This window comes from Pelodiscus sinensis, chromosome 3 (assembly GCF_049634645.1).
Source record: "Pelodiscus sinensis isolate JC-2024 chromosome 3, ASM4963464v1, whole genome shotgun sequence".
Classification (NCBI taxonomy): Eukaryota; Metazoa; Chordata; order Testudines; family Trionychidae; genus Pelodiscus; species Pelodiscus sinensis.
Genome location: NC_134713.1, coordinates 70,457,275 through 70,482,704, shown reverse-complemented (window position 1 = coordinate 70,482,704; position 25,430 = coordinate 70,457,275). Strand labels below are relative to the sequence as shown.

The window sequence follows — 25,430 nt, the reverse complement described above, 5'->3', positions numbered from 1 at the left end:
GGGACCTCCTCTGGTCCGACAAATCTCTACATTTGGGATGGGTCAGTCTCCTGAGAGTGCTAGACAAGGGAGGTCCAATCTGTAATAAGTTAGCTGGTCAACTCTATCTTTTCTCCTACCCTTCCTAAGAGTCAGTTTCTTCAAGGTGCTGCACATTTATAGTTCTTATTGGCAGCAGTATTCACCAGTTAGTGGGGCCAAGTTCTAAGACTGCAGTAGATCCCACAAACAGTATGACAAATGGGTGGGAGACTCACACTTCAGATGTGGAATAAATGAGACCTGACATTCCTAATGTAAAACAAAAATCAAAAACGAAGTATAAGAAAACCTCAAACTCTGCATCTTACTTTGTTCTTTTTTGCTTATTTTAATATACAAATACTTTTTACATCCATTTCCAAATCACTTTTAATGCTGAAACACTTTCCTTAACACACTAAATCCTTAAGTAACTTCCCCGTAACATTGCCCTAAAACTGTTGTCCCATTTAAGAGACAAGACCTTCTTTGGCTTTTTCAAAAGATCTGAAAATACTTTATATGCTACACATAATATACTGTATAAAAGAAAAAAATTCTTCACTTTTGTTTTAATTTTTTCTTAATGTGAATTTATGAAAAGTGCTTCATAACTTTTTACCTTTAAATATATGAAGTTAGAATTTCATACATATTTTACCACCTGGCTAAATACAATTTAATTGATATTAGCTAAATGTGTTCCCATTAAGCCAAATGTATGATAATTTTGCCCAGAGTACGTAACAGTCATTACACTTCAATATTGTTAAACTAAATCAATTCCATAGGAGCTATCCCAATTAAGCTCATTTTGTTCAAATGGACTGCACTATAAGGTATGTCTACACTGCATACTTCTTTTGAGGGAGGAATGCAAATGCAGCCAAGCGAAATTGCCAATGAAGCGCAAATTTGATTTTCCCATGCTTCATTTGCATAATGGCATTTGGGTGCTTTTTCAAAATACCCTATTTTGAAAGGAAAAACCCTTATTTCAAAATAACCCTTAAACCTCATTTTTTAAGGAGTAAGGGTTATTTTCAAAAGAAGGTGTTTTTTTTTTTAAAATAACCCCATCTAGACTGCGTTTTTTCTTTTGAAATAGGGTATTTTGAAAAAGTGTCTGGATGCCATTATGCAAATAAAGCGCGGGAAATTCAAATCTGTGCTTCATTTGCAATTTTGCTCAGCCACATTTGTATTCCTCTCTTGAAAGAGGAATGCCGTGTAGATATACCCTATGATGCCCGTTATTATGAATCATGGCACTAAAGCCAGGGAATTGGCAGCAAGAGGGGGATAACTGTGCTAGGATACCTGTCTTCAAAGAGAAACTCTGTTTGTAAGCACTGTTTTGTAGTAACTATATGAAAAATACTGGAGCTTTCATTATTTGTATTGCAGTACAAGTTGAAACTCTCTGGTCCAGAAATATCCATAGTCTGGCATGATTTTAATTAGCAAAATATGCACTTCTCATGGCTATGGCCAAGTTTCCCATGGTCCCATAAAGTTGGTATATAGCCACCAGTCCTGACCTTCAGTGTTCTGTGCTATTTAGAAGACATTTAGGGGTAAATTAGAGCTAAGAGCAATGGAAGCATTAGTAATTCTGCTAGACAATATTGACCTCCTGTGGTTCGGTCAATTCTCTTGTTCAGTACTCGTTAGGTCCCAAGGGTTCAACCTGTAGTGTTTAATAGTCCCAGTAAGTAAAAACTTTTGGCCCAACTACAATTGCTACTTGCTGCTCATTGCAATTTTTTTTGTGAAGTTGAGTCCTATGTAAATGTATTACATTTATTCTGTTTTAAAAACCTTACTATGCCATCACTAATTTTTAAACTGTTTACATTCATTTGAAAATTAGTATGAATAGTTTTACGTAAAGCTTCTCTTTATCAGAACGCCTCTGTAATTTTGCTTTTTGGGATTTGGTTTGGTTTTATAGAGGGAAGAATTAGGATTGCCAGATTGCTGTTTGGGAGTTTTTGTGAAGCTAACAGGCAGGGAAAAATTGGTTGAGCCAAAAAAAAAAAAAAGAGAGAGGAAGAGAGGTCACTGCGCCTTTAAATTACCTTGCTCTCTCTCCTCCCTCCCCCCCACCCCCCGCCCTCTCAGACACTGCATGCCTCCCATCCAAGAAAAACAGAAAATACCAGACATTTTACATGTCTGGTATTTTCTGGTTGTGGTGTTTGTTTGTTTGTTTGGTTTGTTTGTTTGTTTGTTTTGTTTTTAAACACTGGATGGAAGGCCAAAATATTAAATTGTACAGGTGAAAACCAGACACCTGGCAACCATAGGAAGAATTGTTTTCTTTTAAACCTTGAAGCTGTGAATCATAGAGCTGGAAGAGACCTCAGGAGGCCATCAAGTCAAGCCCCCAGCCCGAGGCAGGACCAATCCCAACTAAATCAACCCAGCCAGGGCTTTGTCAAGCCAAGACTTAAAAACAGCTAGGGATGGAAATTCCACCACCTCCCTAGAATAACCCATTCCAGTGCTTTACCACCCTCCTAGTGAAATAGTTTTTCCTAATATCTAACCTAGACCTCTCCCACGGTAACTTGAGACCATTGCTCCTTGTTCTGCCATCTGTCGCTACTGTGAACAGCCTTTCTCTATCCTTTTTGGAACTTCTCTTCAGGAAGTTGAAGGCTGCTATCAAATCCCCACTCACTCTGCTTTTCTGCAGACTAAATAAACCCAAATGCCTCCGTCTCTCCTCATAGGTCATGTGCTTCAGCCCCCTAATCATTTTGGTCACCCTCCACTGGACCCTCTCCAATGCGTCCTTTCTATAGTGGGGGACCAAGAACTGGACACAATATTCCAGATGTGGCCTCACCAGAGCCAAATAAAGGGGACTAATCACTTCTCTGGATCTGCTGGCAATGCTCCTCCTAATGCACTGTTGACTCATATCCAGCTTCTCATCCACTGTAATCCCCAGGTCCTTTTCTGCTGAACTGCTACTTAACTATTCAGTTCCCACCCTGTAGCAATGCTTGGATTCTTCTGTCCCAAGTGCAGGACTCTACGCTTGTCTTTGTTGAACCTCATCAAATTTCTTTTGGCCCAGTCCTCTAATCTGTCCAGTTCACTCTGGACCCTATCCCTGCCCTCCAGCATATCTACCTCTTCCCCTAGCTTAGTGTCATCTGCAAACTTGCTGAGGGTGCAATCCATCCCCTCATCCAAGTTATTAATAAAGATGTTGAACAAAACCAGTCCAAGAACCGATCCTTGGGGCACTCCGCTAGAAACCAACCACCAACCTTACATTGAGTCATTGATCACTACCCACTGGGCCCGACAGTCTTGCCAGCTTTCTGTCCATTTTACAGTCCGTTTATCCAATCCATACTCCCTTAACTTGCTGGCAAGAATATTGTGGGAGACCGTATTAAAAGTTTTGCTAAAGTCAAGGTATATCACATCCACTGACTTTCCCATATCCACAGAGCCAGTTACCTCATGATAGCTAATCAGATTGGTCAGGCACGACTTGCCCTTCTTGAATCCATGTTGACTATTCCTGATCACTTTCCTCTCTTCCAAGTGCTTCAAAATGGATTCCTTGATGATCTCCTCCATGTTTTTTCTACTGGCATATATTTATAGTGGCATATAGCTGCTTTGTTAAAAGAATGTAACTTTCATATAGAACCTTTGAGTCTGTATTGATTTGAAGCATCACATTCCATTCCTAAAAGAGGAATGACAAAATATTTGAATATGTGACATGATGAATCAAAAAGAAGCTATAAAATATTTTTTATACACAAGCACTGTTAATTTTTTTTTATAGATTAGGTTCTAGCTTGTTTTTAGCCTTGGGCTATTTTTCAGTAATGCCCTGCAACTTAAGTCTATAGAACTGTTAAAAAAACCTGTCATTGCAATTATTACCACTCTCATTTATTAAATTGGCTGGAGGCTAGCTGACCAGCTCGGTGCATGTCAACCAACTACATATAGCCTTACCTGCCTATGGCCCAACTGCCATTTACCACCTGACTTGGAGCTTTCCAATAAGAAATTGATAAAGACCGTACTTGGAGGTCCTGTAGATATTTAAATGTTCATTTTGTACAATAACTTATAAGCATTTGTTAAGCAATAATGTCTGTATTGAAACCAGTTTACAGCTGTGTCTGTTTAGACTTTTTTCAGACAAAAATACCTAATCTTCTTAGAACATGTCATTTGGGAAAATCTATTAAAGATGGGGGGGAAAGGCAACATTTGAAATCTCTGTGGGTTAAAGAAGGCTTCGAGGAATCACTAATAAAATATACACCGCTTTTATTTATTTAGTTGTGGGGTTTTTTATCTTTCTGAGTTTTATCTTGCTAATATAACAGTCAGATACATAATTCTGGTATACAGTGTTTTGTGATTACATGAGCATTCAGGTCTAATAACAAAATTGGTCATCTTTTGTTGTTAAATTATTTACATGTGAGACTTAGCAAATAGAACCTTAGTACTTGTGTGAAGCTGCCATTTAACCATGAAATGAAATGCTTTTATTGAGTTTGCCCTGCAGATATGGTCTGCTGTGGCAGTGCTATCCATATTTGGTGGCTGTGCAAGGAGAGCCAGGTGGTGCTGCAAAGCATAGCACAGTGAAGCGTAGACAGATCTAGGTTTGACATTTGTCATCCTGTACTGCTAAAGGGAAGAGAAAAATCTGCTTTTCCATATGCTTATGCTTTAATTTTTGCCTGCAGTTTTGTCCAGATGGCCTTGTGCACATTGTTTACTTTAAGATGCTGTCCCAGATGTTTTTGAATGCCGATGGATAAATGCAACAACTGTGGTATACCAATACACAAATTATTTACACAATTTTGGCTTTTTTTTTTTTTTTTGGTTTAACCATCAATTTTCTCCACATACAGAATCATTTGTGTGTGTGGGGTGGGGGGGGGAGAAACCCAGTGATTTTTATTTATTTTCCAATGCAGAATGCTACCTTCAGATTGGGAGGATGACAATCTCCAAATATGTTTTCTTGCCTTAGGAATTTTCTGCGGATGGTATTCTTGCAGGACACTGTAGCATGCACTTTGTAAGCAAGTCAATGAAAGGGTATTATTTCATGTATCCTAGTTTGTGAGAGACTGTTTCAGTTAAGAAGGGCTCCTGAGCTATTTGTCATTTGCTGTGTTCAAAGTATTTTGTATACTTTTAAAGATAAATTACTCTGTTTCTGTGTCCTTATATTGCCTTCAGTTTCCACACCAGTGGTACAGAGAATATTTGTAAGCAACATAGACTGCATCATTGAGAGCATTTCTTAAAATTAAGTGGCAAGTGCCTTCAACTGCATTTCTGACAAACTGATACATAACTTGAAAAATAATTATGCCTTGGTAGGCTTACAGAGTGCATGCAAATTGCATCAGAGGCTTGTCAGCCACAATAGATATTTTTAAATTGCATCTACTTTTATTTCTACATTTAATTAAATTTTTCTATAGTCTCAGCAAGTATGTACCTAGGAGTATACATAAAATAACCTTTTGGCATGAGCATTTCATTAACATAAATGGATCTGTTAGTTATTTCTCAAGAATACTTTAATGAGACTTCAGTGTGTAACTCATTAGAACAAATATATGAATTCGTATGTCAAGATGTAGATTGCAGCATCACAGCACTTGGCATCCATTAACTCCATAACTCGTTTACATTGACATGCATTGTTAATCAATACTTATAATACTGTAGATGTCAGTAATGCTCATGTTTAGTAGAGCCATCATGACAATATGAAAGTTGCTAGTAGAATTCTAGGCTAAATAGTGTACCTCAAGTCTTTACATTACCTCTAGGCTACAAGTTAATGGCTGCCTAACTTCATTGCCCCTTGTCTATTTAAGTAAGAAGGCCAATAGGAAAATACAAGACCATTACTGGTAGCACATTCTATTATGGCTTATTAAATCTGTTTTTTGTTAAATTTAAACAAGTAGCACTATCTTATGCAGCTGGGTGTAGCTTAACAGATCTTGTGCCAACAATAAGGGATGGGAGACGTAAATGTATCATCTGGGAAAACAGATGAAAGTTCATATACAGCTGTTGAATGGGTTGTACTTTGTTCAACTCGACTTGTACACTAATTGAGAGAGATGCATTTTACTCAGGTGGGAGCTTTTGCATACCTCCCTTCAATAGCATAAAAAGAAAAGGAATAACTACTTCCTAGCCTTTCTAGTATGTGTATAATGCACATAAATCTGAAGTCTTCACTGGTCTTAGTAACTAAATCGGCATGCTTCAAAACCCATCTTTATGCATGGAGCCTTGTGGGATAAGTGGGAGAAATTTTTTTCTCTCTTTTCTCTCTTTTTTTTTTTTTTTTTTTTTTTTTGTTTAAAGATGTATAGTACAGGCAGTCCCCGGGTTACATGGATCCGACTTACATCGGATCCCTACTTACAAACGGGGTGAGGCAACCCCGTACTAGCTGCGCCCCCCAGCAGACCAGGGAGACGCAAAGCTAGCGCCTCCCCCCGCAGCAGACCAGGGAGACGCGGAGCGGCTTTTCTCAGCAGACACCTCAGCTTGAGAATAAAGGACTGAGGGAAGTGAGGTGTGGGAGAATAAAACTGAGCTCTGGAGAAATGTTTGGCTAGAGTTTCCCCTACAATATGTACCAGTTCCGACTTACATACAAATTCAACTTAAGAACAAACCTACAGTCCCTATCTTGGACGTAACCCGGGGACTGCCTGTAGTTTGGTGGGAAAGGTATCACCCATTGAGTTGTGTTGATGGTAGGGTTTGTCTTTGGGATTTACTGTTTTTTGTTGTATGTATTGTTATTTCAAAGGAAGTCAAAAGTACCTGCAGTAGCAGAGGTTTTATGTGTTATGCATTGCAATAAATAAATAAATCAATGGAAGGAGTGAACTGGGGAAAAAATGATAAAAGTAAGATCCCATTTTTGCAAACACTTAAAAGCACATGCTAGCTTCAGTCAAGTGCTAAAGCAGAAGCGGAGAACCTTTATTGGGTTGGGGGCTGCTGACCCACAGAAAAATCAGTTGGGGGCCTCACACAAGTGAGAAGTTAAAAAAAAAATCCCTTGCTGATGTGGCCCCCAACTGAGAAGCAGAAAGACATACCCCCCCGTTCCTCTACCACACCTAGGGCTAGGGGGCTTAGCCTAGTAGATTTTCTGTACTCCAGCCCTGAGGTAGGGCAGCAGGGGAATGGGGCTGGTGTCGTAGTGTAGGCTCCCCAGTGCTGGGGGCGGGGGAGCTAAGCCCCAGGCAAACCGGGGGCTACAGGTTCTCCAACCCTGCACTAAAGTGAATGGAACTACTACTTCTTTATGTGAACCACACGTGTAAATATTTTCCTGATTAGGACCTGTATCAGTTCCTTAATAAGCTCATAATTTGTACAGTGTTAAATTGTTGTTTTTGTTAAGTAGACACCTCAGCAATTGAATAAAATATTCTATATAAGATTAACTTAATTTAAAACTTGATACTGTAACTAAATTTTGTATAGAAACAAGCTTGTTGGCAACCATTTCTTGTGTTTTCTCTAATAACTGTATATCTATCTATTCAGTCAAGCAAATGGGTATCACTTTTGGGGAAGAGAATCAGTATTTCATGCTAAATATCTGAATGATAAATTTCTTTTGGTCACTGTTAATATTAATCTGTAGTTTTAATTCTAGGTTCACCATCAAAAATTACACGACTTTGTGAAGAAAATAATGAAGGAAGTGAAATATTGAAAGGAAAAAGTTATGCAAATGGCTCATCAATTCCAGTTAAGGGAATAAATAATTTAGGAAATACATGTTTTTTTAATGCTGTCATGCAGGTAAGGTGCTAAAATGACATCAGATTCCCTTGTTGATAGCAGTTTTAGAAATATTTAATCATTACAAATGTGAACTTTTATAACTCATTTTTGTACGTTATGACTTGAATGAAATGTCAAATACTGTAATTATTGCTAACTTTTTCTCCGCCTTTTCCTCCTCCTTCCTTGCTTCCCCTCTCCCTAAAAAAAATCTTCCTCAGTAACAAACCCTGTATTAACAATGCTTTACAAATGAATGAGACAGAAGAAAATGTCCAGTGTTACACATCAGGTTTGTGTGTACATTGTAGATGTATACATTTGCAATTCAGTGTGTGATCTTTGCAGTTCTGTATTGGGTAATTACAAGCAATGCACTGAACTTGTCCTAGACTTGGCACAAGCAAGGACTGAGCTGGGCTGCTGGCCAGCCTGCTAAAAAATTTACTGGCAAGGGGAGGAGAGGGGAAATCCATGTATTTTATAGCACTGACCAATAAGCTTTTGCTTATCAGTTAACCAACTACTCTATTACATCCCTACTATAGATGCAGCTTATATCTATGTGTAACTCAGAGGCACTGAGAAAGGGAGAGTAAGTGCTTCTAAGTTATCAATACATATGGAAGGGGTTTTCCCATCAGTTTAAGAACACTGCTTCTTACAGACAGTAGTTACAGTAAACTTCTGATAATCCGGCACCTTTAGGACCCAGGGGGTGCCGGATTATCAAATATGCTGGACTATCGGAAGGGGGGGCTATGTCGGGTCTGGAGTGGGGGGGATGCCACCCCAAACTCCTCATAGCCCCCCCTTCCGATAGTCCAGCTCTGCCCCAGGCGTCCCTGATTCAGTGGCTGCTGGTCAGTTTCAGCAGCGGCTGAATCGGGAACGCCTGCAGCAGAGCAGCTGGAGTGCTGCCGGATTGGTCAGGTAGCGCCGACCCTTGGTTCGGCGAGATCAACTCGGCAGCACCCCAGCTGCTCTGTCCCAGGTGTACCCAAGTCAGCTGCTGCTGAAACTGATCAGGGGCTGATTCCAGGAAGCCCAGGCAGAGCAGCTCTGCCTTGGGCTTCCTGGAGTCAGCCGCTGGTCAGTTTCTGAAGCGGCTGAATCGGGGACAGCTGGGGTGCTGCCAGGTTGGGTCCCGCAGCCCCGAGGGGCAGCGCTACAGGATCTACCCGGCAGCACTCCAGCTGCTTTTCCCCCGGCTTCCCCGATTCAGCCGCTGGTCAGTTTTAGCAGCGGCTGAATTGGGGAAGCTGGGGGCAGAGCAGCTCCAATGGTCTGGAGCACTTCCGGGTTCCTGATGGTGCCGGATCATCAGGAGTGCCGGACCATCGGAGTTTTACTGTATATCAACCAAAGCATTCTTCCTTCAACATAGCTGTGTCTATAGTGGGAGTTAGGTTGGCATAGTTATGTTGGTCAGTGGTATGGATTTTCCATTCCACTGACCAATGTACCTATGTTGACCTCATTTTTAAGTGTAGATCAGGCCTTAGGAAAGCTCAAAATTAAAAAGAAGTGATTTGTTCTACAATGAAAATAATAAGCAAACTAGTCAAAGAGACCGTGTTATTACATTTCCAACTGCTTCTTTTTCTTTTATGTGGAGACTTACCAACATTGACTTACACCTTTTATAACTATGAAATCTATTTCCTTTAAGGGATACTTTTTTCTTGGGTAGTATATTTAATATACATGTACAAAAGTATATTTAATGGAAAGATTTCAATGTTTACTGAATTGAAATCTTTCCATTAAATATACTTTTGTACATGTCAACAGTTAAAAATTATGCCTGAAGAAGTTATGGTCTAGTTAAGAAATCAGTGTGTCTAACTTTTGTTTTCTCTTTTTAAGAATCTGGCACAGACTCACATGTTAAATGAACTAATGTATGAGATGAAGGAAAAGGGAATAAAGCTAAAAATCAGTCAAGCTGAAGATTCACAATTGGTAGGTGTGTAGTAAGAGGTTCAGCTTGTGTGAAATGTGCAATGGGAGAAACCCAAATCTAAATAATGTCTAAAAGATAAAGCAGACTGAGAGTAGTTAATGATGCTCAAACCCTTAGCCTACAGTTTCTTTCGTCTCCTTGTTCTCGGTTAATCTACAATACATATTACCTCACTTCTTTTGTAGAGTTAATATAAAACCACATTGAAAGAGGAAGTGCGATAACCATCTAACATTCTGCTGAACTAAAAGGTGTCTCATGTTTGGGATTCTTGGAGTGTGAGGTTGCATTCCTGATCATCTTGGCTAATAACCATTGATGGTCCTGCCCTCTGTGAATTTATCTAATTTCTTTTTTAACTGAGTTATACTTTTGGCTTTCACAACATCCAAAGGCAAACGCGTTCCACGCGTTCACTGTGTATTGTGTGAAGAAGTTTTGCTTTTGTTTGTTTTAAACCTGCCCATTAACTCATTGAGTTGAGATTTTTCATTCTGGTGTTACATGAAAGAATAAATAATATCTTGTCCACTTTTTCAGTGCCATTCGTGATTTTCTAGACCCATTAAAAAGTCATAGTCTTTAATTTTTCCTCATATGAAAGATGTTCCATACCTTTAATAATTTTTCTTACTGGTTTCTCTCTACTTTTCAGTTATAATTTTTTTTTAAGATGGGACAATCAGAACTGCATGTGTTATTCAAAGTGTGTGTGTACCATGGATTTATATAGTATGTTTGCGTGGAACAAACATTTTAGGGAATGTGTTGGTGATTATAGGAAAGCAGAGGTAATCCAGCTTTAGATGGTTTCAGCAGGTGAAAAGAAGGTTGGAAGAATGTGTAAGAATCCAGGTGTTAAAGCTTCCAAATGGAGGATCAAAGAAGCTTTGGAAGACTTCAACTAGATGTATGTGTGTCATACAAATGGATTTTAATATCTGTGGAGATTCTGAGGAATTTCTTCAAGACAGACTAGAATGGAGAAGGAGAACTCAAGGAGATGACCCAGTATAGATGGGATTAAGGCTAGAAGACTCGTATGCTTGACAACTAGTTTCAGCAAAAACAGGCCCTGTTATAGCCAACTCTAATGTCCCAGAAGACTAACATAAAGGTGTTCACTGTTAATTCTATAGGAAAGATGCAGTTAATTGTGTTGCTACAAATAATTAATCCATCTATGTTACAGTATTGTTTGGTGGATCATATAATTTTAGATTACTTCCCTCCCTTCTTAATTGTTATTGCTTTACAGATAGGAGACTGAGGGTGAGGGAAAAATACAAACTACAAAATATGATGTCTAACAAAAATCTACAGCTCGGACATGTACAAAACCCAGGGAAGAGAAATAAGAATTTAGCTATATTATTCACTTGTATCTTCATGTTGCTGTGGTTTCCAAAACTAAAGTTTTGAATCTGGAAAACTAGTCTTGGATGAAAGGAACAAGATATGTCTATAGATGCTGTGCTGACAATGCTTGAGGTTCTAGAGTACCAGGCAGGATTATTCCAACATCATAAACCCAACATGTGCATGCAATTGAGATAAAAGAGAAAAAGTAAAACGGGACAGATCTAAACCTTCTGAATGTTTAATGCAGAATATACCTAAATGTGAAAATCATGCTCAGAAGTTCATTATCGCATAGTGGAACATATAATACTAAACTTCCCACCCCACTCCAACAATTTATATGCAAGTATGAAAAATTGCTTGATTCTGAACATATTCATTTTCAGAAACAAAGGTAGGTATAAGGGATTTTTCTTTGACTATGATTCATTCGGGATAAACTAAATTTTTGAATATGTTATAAATTATAAGCTGCTTAGTAGTGTATAAGAATTAACTAGAAGATATTTAGAGACTATATCAGACTCATACAGGGTATATGTGATTTGACCATAGTTGGGCCAAAAGTTAATAAGGCTTAAAAAGTTTATCTTTAATGTAAATGTATTAATTACAAAATAAGTATTGTGCATCAGTTATATCAGTAAATATTTATGTTACTGATGCTTGATTCAACTTTATTTCAAAGGATCCTTTGGTGGTGAATCTCTCAAGCCCTGGACCATTGACATCAGCCATGTTCTCATTTCTTCACAGTATGAGAGAAGCTGGCAAAGGCCCACTTTCTCCCAAAGTTCTTTTCAGCCAGCTCTGTCAAAAGTAAGTGCAGTCAAAAGTTTTGTTTTTAATAAAAAATACAAAAGGAACAATCTCCAGTATTAAAAAACATTAATTCATTGATTAACATGGGTCAAACTAAAATCTAATCCCATAATCTGATGTTATTAATATTTCAGGATATGCTATGTCACTACTTCTTGCTTTTATTGCAGTAGCATATTGTCCACTTGGTTTTAAATAACTCAGGTGATGGTAGTATCAGTCATATTGAAGCCAGTAGGAGTTGCATCTGCCTGTCTGCCTTTGTTTATTTTATACTCTAATATATTTTATGCTTTGGAGATTTTTCTGATACTAAGCATAATTTCTCTTTATTTAATTTAATCACATGTATACAAGTTACACTGCTTTTGACCACTCTCAACAATTACTTTCCATCTTTGATGTTAAAACTCACAATACTTGTGCATAACTTGCATATCTCCTTTTGTGGGCATTTATCCAAATTATACAGTCAGTATTTTGGCTTTTAAAGAAGAGGTGGTGGGTAGAAGCCAAGAAAAAAAAATTTTCAGGCTACTGGGAAGGGAATATATTAAGAATAAAATACATGGATAGAGGATATCCTGTGTCAAATGTATGTATGTGGTTTTTTAAAGTGTTAAACTTTTAAATGTGAATCCTGTGCTACACTGTTTTGTTTTGGCTTTGATCCAAAATTAAAAGGGCCTAGCAAGCAAGGACTGGAAGCACTATTGAGAGATGGCATATGGCTCCAGATTAAAAAGAACTTGCAAGCCCTAAAGAAATGCATGTTTCTTAGGGTGGAAAATATTCACAGTCTTGCTTTATAGGTGAGCTTAATTGTAACACAGAAAAAATAATTTTTTCTAAACATCTGTGAAAGTGCTAACTGAATCAAATAATTTAAAATTGTTAAATATATTTAAATATGTAAGTAAACATCTAAAAGTAATGAAAAAGCAGTGTAATACAATACAGTTGCAAACTGCATTTTAAAAAAGCATCGAGTGTTTTAATGTGGGAGTTGTATTTGCTGTGAAATTATTGTACAGCACTCCAATGCCTTTATGTGGGAACATATTTATCGTAGTAACAAGCTATAATGAGCCCTCTACAGTTCTTGTTTGCACAGTACACCAAAAAATAAAATAAGAATCCTGAGAATTCTTCATATCAAAGCTTTTACATTGATCCAAAACTAGTACAGGCAGTCCCCGACTTACGCGGATCCAACTTGCGTCGGATCCGCACTTACGAACGGGGCTTTCTCGCCCCGGAGGTCGAGGTGGCGGATTGCTGCCTGCGAGCTCCGGGGCGAGAGAGCCCCATTCGTAAGCTGCTCCCGGTGCCCCTGGTCTGCTGGAGACCGTCTCGAGCAGACCAGGGACACCGGGACTGAAGCTGCAGCAGCGGCGGGTTCCCGCGCTTCTGAGGCTTTGCCAGAGCAAAGCCTCAGAAGCGCGGGAACCCGCCGCTGCTGCGGCTTCGCGCCCGGTGCCTGTGGTCTGCTGGAGACGGTCCTCAGCAGACCAGGGGCACCGGGACTGAAGCCGCAGCTGTGGCGGGGTCCCGCGCCTCTGAGACTTTGCCAGAGCAAAGCCTCAGAGGCGCAGCACCCCGCTGTCGCTGCGGCTCTGCTCCCCGTGTCCCTGGTCTGCTGGGGGTGGGGAGCGCAGCTAGTGTGCTCTCCCCCCCCAGCAGACCAGGCTTTTGTTGTGGACCCTGGGGCAGAGCAGCTGGGGCGCTGCCAATTGGTCCTGCAGCGCCGCTCTGGGCACTACTGGACCAACCCGGCAGCACCCCAGCTGCTCTGCCACAGGTCCTGATTCAGCCGCTGCTGGTCAGTTTCAGCAGTGGCTGAATCAGGACGCCTGGGGCAGAGCAGCTGGGGTGCTGCTGGGTTGGTCCAGTAGCGCCAAGGAGCGAGGAGCGGTGCTACTGGAGCAACCCAGCAGCACCCCAGCTGCTCTGCCCCAGGCGTCCCCAAGTCAGCCGCTGCTGAAACTGACCAGCGCTGACTACAGGAAGCCCGAGGCAGAGTTGCTCTGCCCCAGGCTTCCTGGAATCAGCCGCTGATCAGTTTCAGCAGCAGCTGACTTGGGGACGCTTGGGGTTCTTAAGTTGAATCTGTATGTAAGTCAGAACTGGCGGTCAGTTTCAGCAGCGGCTGAATCTGGACGCCAGTTCCGACTTACATACAGATTCAACTTAAGAACAAACCTACAGTCCCTATCTTGTACGTAACCCGGGGACTGTCTGTACTGGCTTGAAATAGTTGTGAACTAAAAAAAGAAACAAAAAACTTTTGGCTAGTGACTCATACGTGACCATGATGAATGGCTCATTTCACTATGAACTTCTAGTATTCTGTAGAGACATAAGTAGCATTCGAACTGAAGTGGGATTGACCTATTCAGGTATGCAGCCCTGCATTATTTCACTCTCAAAGGTTTGGATATACCTGGTGTACTTTTTATTGTATTTGATTTTCATTTTATGTTTTTACTGTAGATTTAAATATCAAATGCATATTTATTAGATTTGAGTAAAAATCTTTTGTGTATATAGCAGGGATTGAGCTTGCCAAACATTCAGATCCAGCCCACCATGATACACTGGGTCGCCATTGCTCTGCCATTCTGTAGGACCCTCAGGCAGGTTCATGGTAGGGATGCAAGTGACTACTTGTGTAGTCGACTACCCGATAAACTTAGGTTTAGAACAAACAAAAGGAAGTTTTTCTTACTCAGCGCACACAGTCAACCTCTGAAACTCCTTGCCAGAAGGTAAAGGCTAGAATTTTAACAGGGTTCAAAAAAGAGCTAGATAGATTCATGGATAGATCAATGGCTATTAGCCAGGATGGGTAGGAATGGTGTCCCTAGCCTATATTTGTCTGGATATGGGTGACAGGAGAGGGATCACATGAGGATTACCTGTTGTGTTCCCTCCCTCTGGGGTATCTGGCATTGGCCATTTTCAGCAGACAGGATACTGGGCTAGATGGACCGTTGGTCTGACCCAGTATAGCTGTTCTGATGTTCTTAGGCTTATCAGATAGTCGTTTCTCTACTTGACTACTCACTTCTGCCCTTTATGCCTCTGTATCTAAGACAGGAAAGGCCGGGGGGGAGCAGGAGCCCAAGCTAGGGGGAGTTAGCTTAAAAGTCGGTTCCCCCGGGTACTGTTTCCATGGTGCTTGGAGGAGGTGTAGGGGTCTCAGCTGGGAACCCGACGTTAGCCTGGACTCAGCAGTCCTGGCTTGCAACGACTCCTGGACTGCTACGGCTCTGCTTTTTATATGTAGTAAGAGCCACTTACTACATTTAAAACACAGAGCCACCACGGAGGACCCAGCACGAGCCAGGTCCAGGGCTGTAAGGTAGGAAGGATAAGGCTCTTACTACATTTAAAAAATAGATCTGCAGCAGTCCGAGACCCGGCACGAGCCAAGACTGCTGTCTCAGATCACACCGGGTCCTGGACCTACCCCTGCTCCAGTTCTGCAGTTTAAATGTAGTAGGAGCCGGGCTGTCACCACGCACTGATCCTAGTACATTTAAACTGCAGAGTTGCAGCTTATCGACTAATCACGTACTCGATACAAATTGTATGGCTTTCAAACAGGTTCCATGCATGTGCCGGGTCTGTGGACTTGCCTGCCCTCCTCTTGCTGCATCCTACCGGTGGGGGGAGACAGAAGCCAGTGCTGAGGGGGAGCCAGCTTAAAATCTGGTTCTCCCCAGCACCAGCTCTGCGGTGCCACCCGCTTTTCCAATGTTGCTGCCTCTACTAGCCTCTGTCCACAAGGAGCTCGGACCCTCCCCACCACGTACAGGGGCTGCTGCCACTCTGCACTGCTGCATCTGCATCAGAGGCAACAGCACGAGGTGACAAACAGCTGGTCTATGTGGGGAGATGTTTTTTAAACTAGTTACCCTTATGGACCAGCTCCCACCTGCCACCCAGCACTGCTGCCTCTGATACAGAGGCAGCAGCATGGGCTAGCAGAGGGCTCCTAGGGAGTGGGGCCACAGTGCATGTTGACTCCACCCCAGTGGACTATCAAATAATTGTGTAACCACTAAGATTTCATGTGGTTACACAACTAATTCAATTACTTACTTGGAAGATCTGTGATTTCATCAACGTGAATAGTTGTGGCACCGATTCAGATCACAATTTTTACACGCTGTCCTGTTTTGTGCAGTTCTAGTCCATGTCCTTCCATTAATCTTCCATAAAGAATCCACCCAACGCCTTCCTCTTGTTCTTTTTTATGTCTCGTGGTTACCAATGAAATATACGTGCTGTCCATCTGTTATGACTCAGTCTTGCTATAGGGCCAGCCCATCTCCTTTTCATACATAACTTGGATGATATCATTGACACTGCTTCAATAGTAATATGCTGTAGCCTACTTATACCCAACATGTGTCTTTCTATTGCTCTTTGGATGATTTGCAGCTTTAATTCTTCTATAAGCATCATGTTGCCTGTTTCGCAGCCATAGAGAATTACTGGGAGGATACTGATGTTAAAGAGATGGTTTTTTGCAGTGGTGGAAAGTTTGGAATGTACAAAAGCACTGCACAGACTCCCAAAGGCCATCTAGCCCGACCACCTACTCCTGTTCAACTTCGGGCCCAACTCATTATCCATCTGCAGTGCTTGTCCAAGATATACATATTGACCTACCAGCTCAACAGTCTGTCCATCCAACTCCATGACTCTGAAGAATGTATTTTTCATCTGCTTTGTTTTTCCAGTGTGGATGGTCAGGCCAATCTCCTTCACGTTCTTACCGACATCATTGAGGAGGGTTTGCAGTGTTGCAGGTTTTGAAGCATTTAGGACATTGTCATCTGCAAAAAGGAGCTTTTTTCTTGAGTAACAATTGTGGAGTCATCGTACCTGGGCTCCATCACTCTCAAACCTGATGTGCTCTACAAAGAAGTGGCAGTGGTCCTTCAGAAGACGAAGTTTGGAAAAAGCGGAAGGTTTAGAGCAAATATACATAGAAGAAATTCATGCAGGAGGTGATACACTTTAAAAAGCACTTAGCGAGAGCTTTTCAAGATACATCAAAGTGGGGAGAATTCCGAATGATTGGAGAGATCGCGAACTATTCTTCTGCTGAAAAAGGCGACTGAAAAGACATTTGCAACTATCGACCCATCTGTCTGCTTTCTCAAATTTATAAGGTCTTTATGAGAACGATCTATGCCCGTATTGAGGGTGCCCTCAAGGAAAACCTGAGAAGGAAGGGAGCAGGCAGGCTTTCGTAGAGAGTAGAAGATCCCACTATATTTGTTGTTCATTGACTTTAAAAAAAACCTTTTACTCAGTGGAACAAAATGTAGTTTTAAGTGTTCTCCATTCGCAGGGTGTTCCTCCTGTGTGTTAGACTCATACAAGATTCCATGATGGACGTAACTACGGAAATCACGCTTTTTGATGATCCCTTGATCATTGAAGTTAAGCAAGACATAAAGCAGGGGGACGTTTGTTCATCTATGTTCTTTGCCAGTGTCCTGGAAGACATTGTGTGGATGATTGAAGCGAAAGACGGATTTCTGATTGATGGCAAGGTTCTTCAGATGCTCCTTTTCACAGATGATATTGTCCTAATTCAATTATATGATATCTAATATATAATATTAGATATTATGATATATATTATATATGGGGCTCGACAAATCAGTGAATCTACTTGTCCGTGGTGAGTAGATTTCAGCTGGTCACCCCGTTCACCAGCGGTGCGCGCATGCGCAATGCGGGTCTTGCGCATGCGCAGTGCGAGGCTAGAGAGTAGATTTCGCCGCCATTTGTCAAGCCCTGATTTTATATATATATATAAAATAAAATCTTATCATTACTGTTTACCTCATTGCCCTGTAGAATAAATGTAACTCTGAGAGATATTCTAGTTCTTTTGTGGTTCATGCATCAGTACTAGAATTGTCAGCCAAGCCCCTGTTAGCAGGAAATTATGTTTTCAGTTACACTTGTGCAACCCCACTGAAATCAACAGATGGCTGAACAGGTATAACAGAGAGCAGCATTTGGCTTGCAGAATTTTTTTTTACTGATGGCTGTGCATGAGCCAGATTGAAAACAGGATGACATGAGTTTTTAAGTCTGGAATCTAGAAAAAATAATCTTTATTTTATTTAAATGGTTCCATTTTTTTTCTATTTAGTACAGACACAGAGTTTTCCATTCTGGCATTTTTATAAACTACCTTCTCAGGGTAGCACTGGAACAATAACATCAGTTTACTTCTTTATAAGCATCCACATAAAAATTGTAGAGTGCTGTAATGTGACTGTGATGACCCTGCCCAGTGAAAATCCCATGTTGCTGCATATTCTCCATAAGCTGTAAAATAGGCATCTTATGAAAAAGGAATTGGAACAATAGAGGCTCATCTCCTCAACTATGTTGTACTACTTGTGTCTGGGCCACAGGTTAAATTCTGGATAAATTGGAACATATTCTCCAACTAAAAAAGTTTATTTCCTTTGATTTAGATGAAGTAAATTGATTATATAATATATAATATTTGGCATATTTCTTAGTTTCTGCTCTTGAACAAAAGTATTCTGCATAGAATAAGTCTCTCTCAGGCATTATCATTAAGTTTAATGCATTGCTATGATAAAAGAACATAGTATTCCTATTTAAGACCAATTAATAACCTCAGAAGTTGTTTAATAGAGTAAGCTATTATCCTTGTTGAAACTTGTATTACAACAACAGTTCAATCCCCTCTTCAAATTCTTTAGTTAGAAACCCATTTAAAACTGGGGTTGACCACCAGGAGGAGTAGTACTTTTTGTATATCACATATACATCAAATAATATCAATAAAATCTGAACAATAAAATCTTTTGGTTTTAATAACCCGACTACTGTTTGTTTAGTAGAGATTATTGTCATAGGTCTAGTTTTAGGCTGACTCTTTGATCTCACCAATAGTTAACTGGGAAATTCTTTCTTGATTATATGGCAACTTTCTATAGCTAGCAATACAAATTACCAAGTAACTAGAAGAGTTACTCAGTGTTACCCGGGTCCTTCAGGGAAGGGGGCTGGCAGTGTGGCAGGTGCAGTAATAAATGCAAGGTTGGAGAGTGCAAGAGTGAAGGTTGGGGGGTGAGGAGGGCTTAGGGAATCCTATCCAGTGGGGCCTTTTCTCCCCCATTGCTGCCAGGTGCTTTGTCTCCTTTCCTCCCTCCCCACTCCCGCCCTGGCACTGCGGACAAGGGAACAAATGGTTTGGGGCAGGAAGCTATGTAGTTGGGTGACAAGCAAAATGGTGGAGCCCAAGCCCTACTGGCTATTCTTTTGGTGGTAAAGCTGCCCTCCTTTGAGCCCAATATAGAAATATCATTAGAGATAAGTGTAGGATGATCCTTTGGTTCAAAACTGGAATATGCTTTCTTTAGAACATAAGCCCATGTTACTCAGGCTCCAAAGCGCGCCCCCCTCCCCAAAACCCAAATTGCTTTGCCAATAGATGATACTGGCTCCAAATGGCCACATTTTTTTTGCACTCTTTTGACTTAGTTTTTAAAAAATCCATTTAATGTATAGGCTGAGAAATAGTTCCGGTTAATTTTTTTAAAAGAGAAATTATGTTTGAGGTACTAATTATATCTTAATTTTTGTGCAGCTCTTACTAAAACTAGAACTAGCTTATTCTGTCTGAAAAGATCACTACCATGCTTACTGTTGGGAATTTAGAACATTTTTAGTCACCTATATTTCAGGAATTGCTAATATTAATGACATTTAATAAAACTGTACAATACATCAAAGAGCCCTTAAGTTTTTTATATATTGTATAGTTTAAAGAGAAATTGAGGACAATATCCCACATTTTGTTTAGCTTATTAAAACTCTTTTATAAATGGGTCTTCAAGCTTTCTTGAAGAAGTCCTCCTTTTTTGTTTTTTTAAATTTTGAAATATGAAGACTAACCAGTCCATACTTCCCCTCTGCTGGAGGTCCATGTCAAGAGAAAGTCTGAATGGAAATAGTTGTTGTTAGAGCTTAACCTCTCCCTTACCACATAACTGAGATGAAGAAGAAGCTAAGCTTTCTCTTAGTGTAGGTTTCCATTAAGACTGTTAACACCATTCCCTTTGCCTCGGTTGGCTGGAGGTAGAGTTGCCAATAACAAGCAAGTTTGATAATTTTGTGTGACATCCTCACAAAATGTGGTCCTCCAAAATTCTTACTATAGACTTCCAACAAATTAAAAGGAAAGCCCTGATATTACTAAACATATATTATCTGTAAGATAATTTTTAATTATACACTTTTTGGGCTCGACGGTTACTTTTAATAAAAAAAAAAGTTAACCTACAAAAATTGTTCTGAGTCTGTTAGCAAAATCTCTAAAGAAGTAAATACCAGATTTTTATTAAGACCATACATTTTATTTTTAATGTCAAAAGATATGTCTCTACATCAAATGTTGATAGGCTTGTTTAAAACATTAGAAATAACAGCAGTAGTGATTTGCCAAAGCTAATTAGTGATCTACTAGTCCATTCTAAATCAGACTAGCCAGTTAGCCCATCATAAGATGGGATTTTCAGGTCTTCTCTCCTGAAGACTCTCGCTCTGTCTCTCTCTCTCCTCCTACTTCCTCCCCCTCTCTCTCAGCTCTTCTCTGCCTCCTGCCTCTCTCTCCATCTTTCTTTCTCTTCTCCCCCTCCTGCCTCTCTCTCCCTTTCTCTTCTCCTCCTCCTCCTCCTCCTCCTCCTCCTCCTCTCTCTCTCTCTCTCTCTCTCTCTCTCTCTCTCTCTCTCTCTCTCTCTCTCTCTCTCTCTCTCTCTCCCTTCTCCTTCCCCTCCTGCCGTGGCGCTCGGCTGAGTGCGCCACACTCAGCCGAGCCGCCACGGAGGGAGGGCGGCGGGGCACTGACGTACACAGCCAGGGGGTGGGGCCGTGTACATCACCGCCCCGCCCCTTCCTTCCCCTCTCACCGCGGGGAAGCCCAAACGGTCTCTTGCACTGCTGGCTCCCCCAGTGGCCCGGCTGAGGGGCGCCGCACTCAGATGAGCGCCACAGTGGGAGAGGAAGGGGGGCGTACATGGCCAGTGACGTACATGGCCCCGCTCCCTTCCCTCCCTCCGTGGCGGCTCGGCTGAGTGTTGTGCACTCAGCCAGGCCGCCGCGGGGGAGGAGGGGCGGGGCAGTGATTTACACGGCCAGGGGACAGGGCTGTGTACGTCAGCGTTGGAGACTCACAGACACTGGGCTACTATATATATATATATAATGATTGCCTGGCTAGAGAATGACTCGTAAACTAGAATTCAGCTTGCTTTATTTGGAGCATGGTAACAGTATTTCACACTAGAATTAATTGGCTAGTGCTCTGAAATACTATCAGGGTAGTAGAACAGAAGAAGCAGCTGTAATTGAAACTAATTTTACTGTGAAGATGTGTTGTAAATTTATGGACAGTGCTACCTGAAATAATTTTAAAATAGTCTGAATAAACAAAAATGTAGGTTTTTTTGCTTTTACATAGTTTTGCCTCATTTATAAGAAAGTATGTAATCAGCCATTCTTCAACATTTAAATGGCATCATCCACAAAATAATTTTTGCTGAAAACACACAATCTGACATACTCTGTTATGTATGAATTACAAAAATGAATTGAGAGATTTACTTTATTTTTTAATTTTCCCCCAGTGACAGCAAATTAGAAACAAGAGTGGATCTACTCATCTTTAATTTGTGGGGAAAAAAGCTTGTTGAATTTGAAGTACAGGTTGTACATCCCTGGTCTGGCACCCTCAGGACCTGAGTTGTCCCGAACCACAGTTTGCCAGACCAGAGGAGGTCAGGGGCTGTGGACATCCCCGGAGCCTGGGCTTCCCTCCACACTGCACTCCTGGTCCCATGCCAGGGCTCTCACAGTCAGCCTCCCCTGGGATTCTCCCCAGTCAGTGCCAGGCCCTCTCTGCTGGGGTTCCCAGTTGTGCTGGGGCTTCCTGCTGGCCCCACTGCTGCCGAGGTTCCCGGCTGAGGATTCCCCATACCCGCTGCTAGTTCAGGGTTCCCTGGCGATTCCTGGGTTTAGGAGGTTCAACTTGATGCCAGATGTTCTAGAGGGAGTGAACAGAACAGGTAATCATCATGTGATCCCTCTCCTGTCATCCATTGGTAGCCTCTGACATACACAGGCTTAGGGACACTATTTCTACCCATCCTGTCTAATAACCATTGATAGACCTAACCTCCATGAATTTATCTATTTTTTTCTTGAAAACTGTTAAAGTCCTAGTCTTCACAACCTCCTCTGGCAAGAAATTCCACAGGCCAACTGTGTTGTGTGAAGAAAAATCTCCTTTTGTCTGTTTTAAACCTGCTACCTATTAATTTCATGTGGTGACCTCTAGTTCTTATATTATGAGAAAAAGTAAATATTTTTTTCTATTCACTTTTTCTATGTCAATCATGATTTTATAGACCTCTGTCATATCGCCTATTGGTCTCCTCTTTCCTAAGTTGAAAAGTCTCAGTCTTTTTAATCTCTCTTCATATGGGACTTGTGCCAAACCCCTAATCATTTTTGTTGCCCTTTTCTGAATCTTCTCCAATGCCAATATATCTTTTTTGAGATAAGGCAACCGCATCTGTACACAGTATTCAGGATGTGGGCGTATCATGGATTTATGTAAAGGCAATAAGATATTCTCTCTTTTATTCTCTATCCCTTTTTTTAATGATTCCTAACATTCTGTTGGCTTTTTTGACTGCCGCTGCACACGGAGTGGCTGTTATCAGAGAACTATTCACTGTGACTCCAAGATTTCTCTCTTGAGTAGTTATAGCTAAATTAGTCCCCATCATATTGTATGTGTTAAAGATTTTTAAATGTGATTTCTTCTGCCCCTCAGTCCACAATTTGTTGGCCTAGTAATAGATTTTCAACAAAAGAAGTATGCTATGAATTCAGAGATTACCCTAACTGGATTTCTCTTGACTAGTTTCTTGTGGATTGCATGATGAAAGTCTGAGTGAATGAAATACTGACGTTCTCTGCAACTTGTGATACATTTTCCTTATTCTTCATATGTTTGCATCTACCTGCTGGGAAGGAGTATTACACGTGTTCAGTTTTTTTGGCTAGAGAACATTCTGTCCTCTAATAAATACCAGCACCGACCAGTATTTCTCTCAGCGTTCAATTTAATAGGTCTTAACTAGACCCACTAAATCAAACGCCAAAAGATCAATCTCCGACATGGCAAGTGGAGACATAGACTTAGTCACACTATTAGTGTAAGGTAGACATCGTTATAATTAAACAACTGATGCTAGTAGCCCCTCTAGAGTTTGGTACTAGAGGCTCAGTTTTCAAATATGAATGCTGATTTTTGCTTTTTTTGTGTTCATATGGTTGTGCGGCACTCAAATACTTGTTTAAGTGCTAAGCCAAGTGCCAGTTTAAATACTCAAATACAGTACTAGATACCTTACCTGTTTGAAGATAACAGTTCTGAACTCTTGCTGCTATGTATAGCTAAAAGTGTTTAGTGAAAGAGGATTCATGAGGCTATGGGGGAAAGAAGGAAAATAAGGGAAGAGCTGAGGAGGAGAAGAGTCAGGAACGCAAGGTCAGGGTGGAAATATGTGACATGAAGAGAGGTGAAACAAAGAGCTGGTACCATTTATCAAGAAGCTCTGACTATTAAAACTAAATTTCATCCAGGAAGCAGAGTGAAAGGAACCTTCAGGGTTTCTGTAAAAGGAAATCATATCTTACTAATCTATTAGAGTTCTTTGAAGGGGTTAACAAACATGCGGACAAGGGGAATCCAGTAGATATAATATACTTATAAAAGTTCAGAAAGCATTTGACAAAGTCCCTCACCAAATGCTCTTGTGTAAATTACATTGTCATGGGATAAGAGGGAAGGTCCTTTCATGGATTGAGAACTGGTTAAAAGACAGGAAACAAAGGGTAGGAATAAATGGTAAATTTTCAGAATGGAGAGGGGTAACTAATGGTGTCCCCCAAGGGTCAGTCGTAGGACCAATCCTATTCAACTTATTCATAAATGATCTAGAGAAAGGGGCAAGCAGTGAGAGAGTAGAGTTTGCGGATGATACTAAACTGTTCAAGATAGTCAAGACAGAAGCAGACTGTGAAGAACTTCAAAAAGATCTCACAAAACTAAGTGATTGGACAACAAAATGGCAAATGAAGTTTAATGTGGATACGTGTAAAGTAATGCACGTTGGAAAAAATAACCCCATCTATACATATAGTATGATGGGGGCTAATTTGGGTACGACAAATCAAGAAAGAAATCTTGGCGTTATTGTGGATAGTTCTCTGAAAACGTCCACACCGTGTGCTGCGGCAGTCAAAAAGGCAAACAGAATGTCAGGAATTATTAAGAAAGGGATAGAAAATAAGACACAGAATATCTTACTGCCCCTGTATAAAACTATGGTACGCCCACATCTTGAATACTGTGTACAGATGTGGTCTCCTCACCTCAAAAAAGATATTTTGGCCTTGGAAAAGGTTCAGAAAAGGGAAACTAAAATGATTAGTGGTTTGGAACAGGTCCCATATGAAGAGAGGCTAAAGCGACTGGGAATTTTCAGTTTGAAAAAGAGGAGACTGAGGGGGGATATGATAGAGGTATATAAAATCATGAGTGGTGTGGAGAGGGTGAATAAAGAAAAGTTATTCATTAGTTCCCATAATATAAGGACTAGAGGACACCAAATGAAATTAATGGGTAGCAGGTTTAAAACTAATAAGTGAAAGTTCTTCACACAGCGCATAGTCAACCTGTGGAACTCCTTGCCAGAGGAGGCTGTGAAGGCTAGAACTATAACAGAGTTTAAAGAGAAGCTAGATAATTTCATGGAGGTTAGGTCCATAAAAGGCTATTAGCCAAGGGGTAGGAATGGTGTTCCTGGCCTCTGTTTGTCAGAAGCTGGAGATGGATGGCAGGAGACAAATCACTTGATCATTGTCTTCGGTCCACCTCCTCTGGGGCACTTGGTGATGGCCACTGTTGGCAGACATGGTACTGGGCTAGATGAATCTCTGGTCTGACCCAGTACAGCCATTCTTATGTTCTTATGAAGATAAAAAGAAAATTGGGGCATGACTCTTTCAAAATTGTGAGCCCCGTCCTAAAGTTCTAGATATGATATTAAACGCCTTCACCCTTTTATGTATATTAAGTACATAAAGAGGTAATTCACAATCATTTTATAATAAAACAGTGACAATCATGTTAATTTGGGGAGGGTGGAGGGAATAGTGGTGGTGGGTCAATTAGTTGAAGGGTGTGGGGGAGAGAAATGGATGATTCTTTCCATAGCAACTGTTTAGCGTCTGGTACTAATTCATCCACTGTTAATTTTGTTAGTGTTGC

At 40.8% G+C, this 25,430-nt stretch overlaps 1 protein-coding gene across 3 annotated transcripts in view; it reads left to right on the top strand.

The window, feature by feature from the left end:
- Positions 1 to 25,430, top strand: part of USP45 (ubiquitin specific peptidase 45) — a 111,837-nt gene that overhangs the window by 50,071 nt on the left and 36,336 nt on the right. For all 3 annotated transcript variants that reach the window (XM_075923924.1, XM_075923923.1, XM_075923925.1), the window contains exons 6-8: positions 7,736 to 7,884; positions 9,736 to 9,831; positions 11,883 to 12,013. In XM_075923924.1, coding sequence (XP_075780039.1) covers positions 7,736 to 7,884; positions 9,736 to 9,831; positions 11,883 to 12,013 — 376 coding nt within the window. The remainder of the gene's footprint in view (positions 1 to 7,735; positions 7,885 to 9,735; positions 9,832 to 11,882; positions 12,014 to 25,430) is intronic.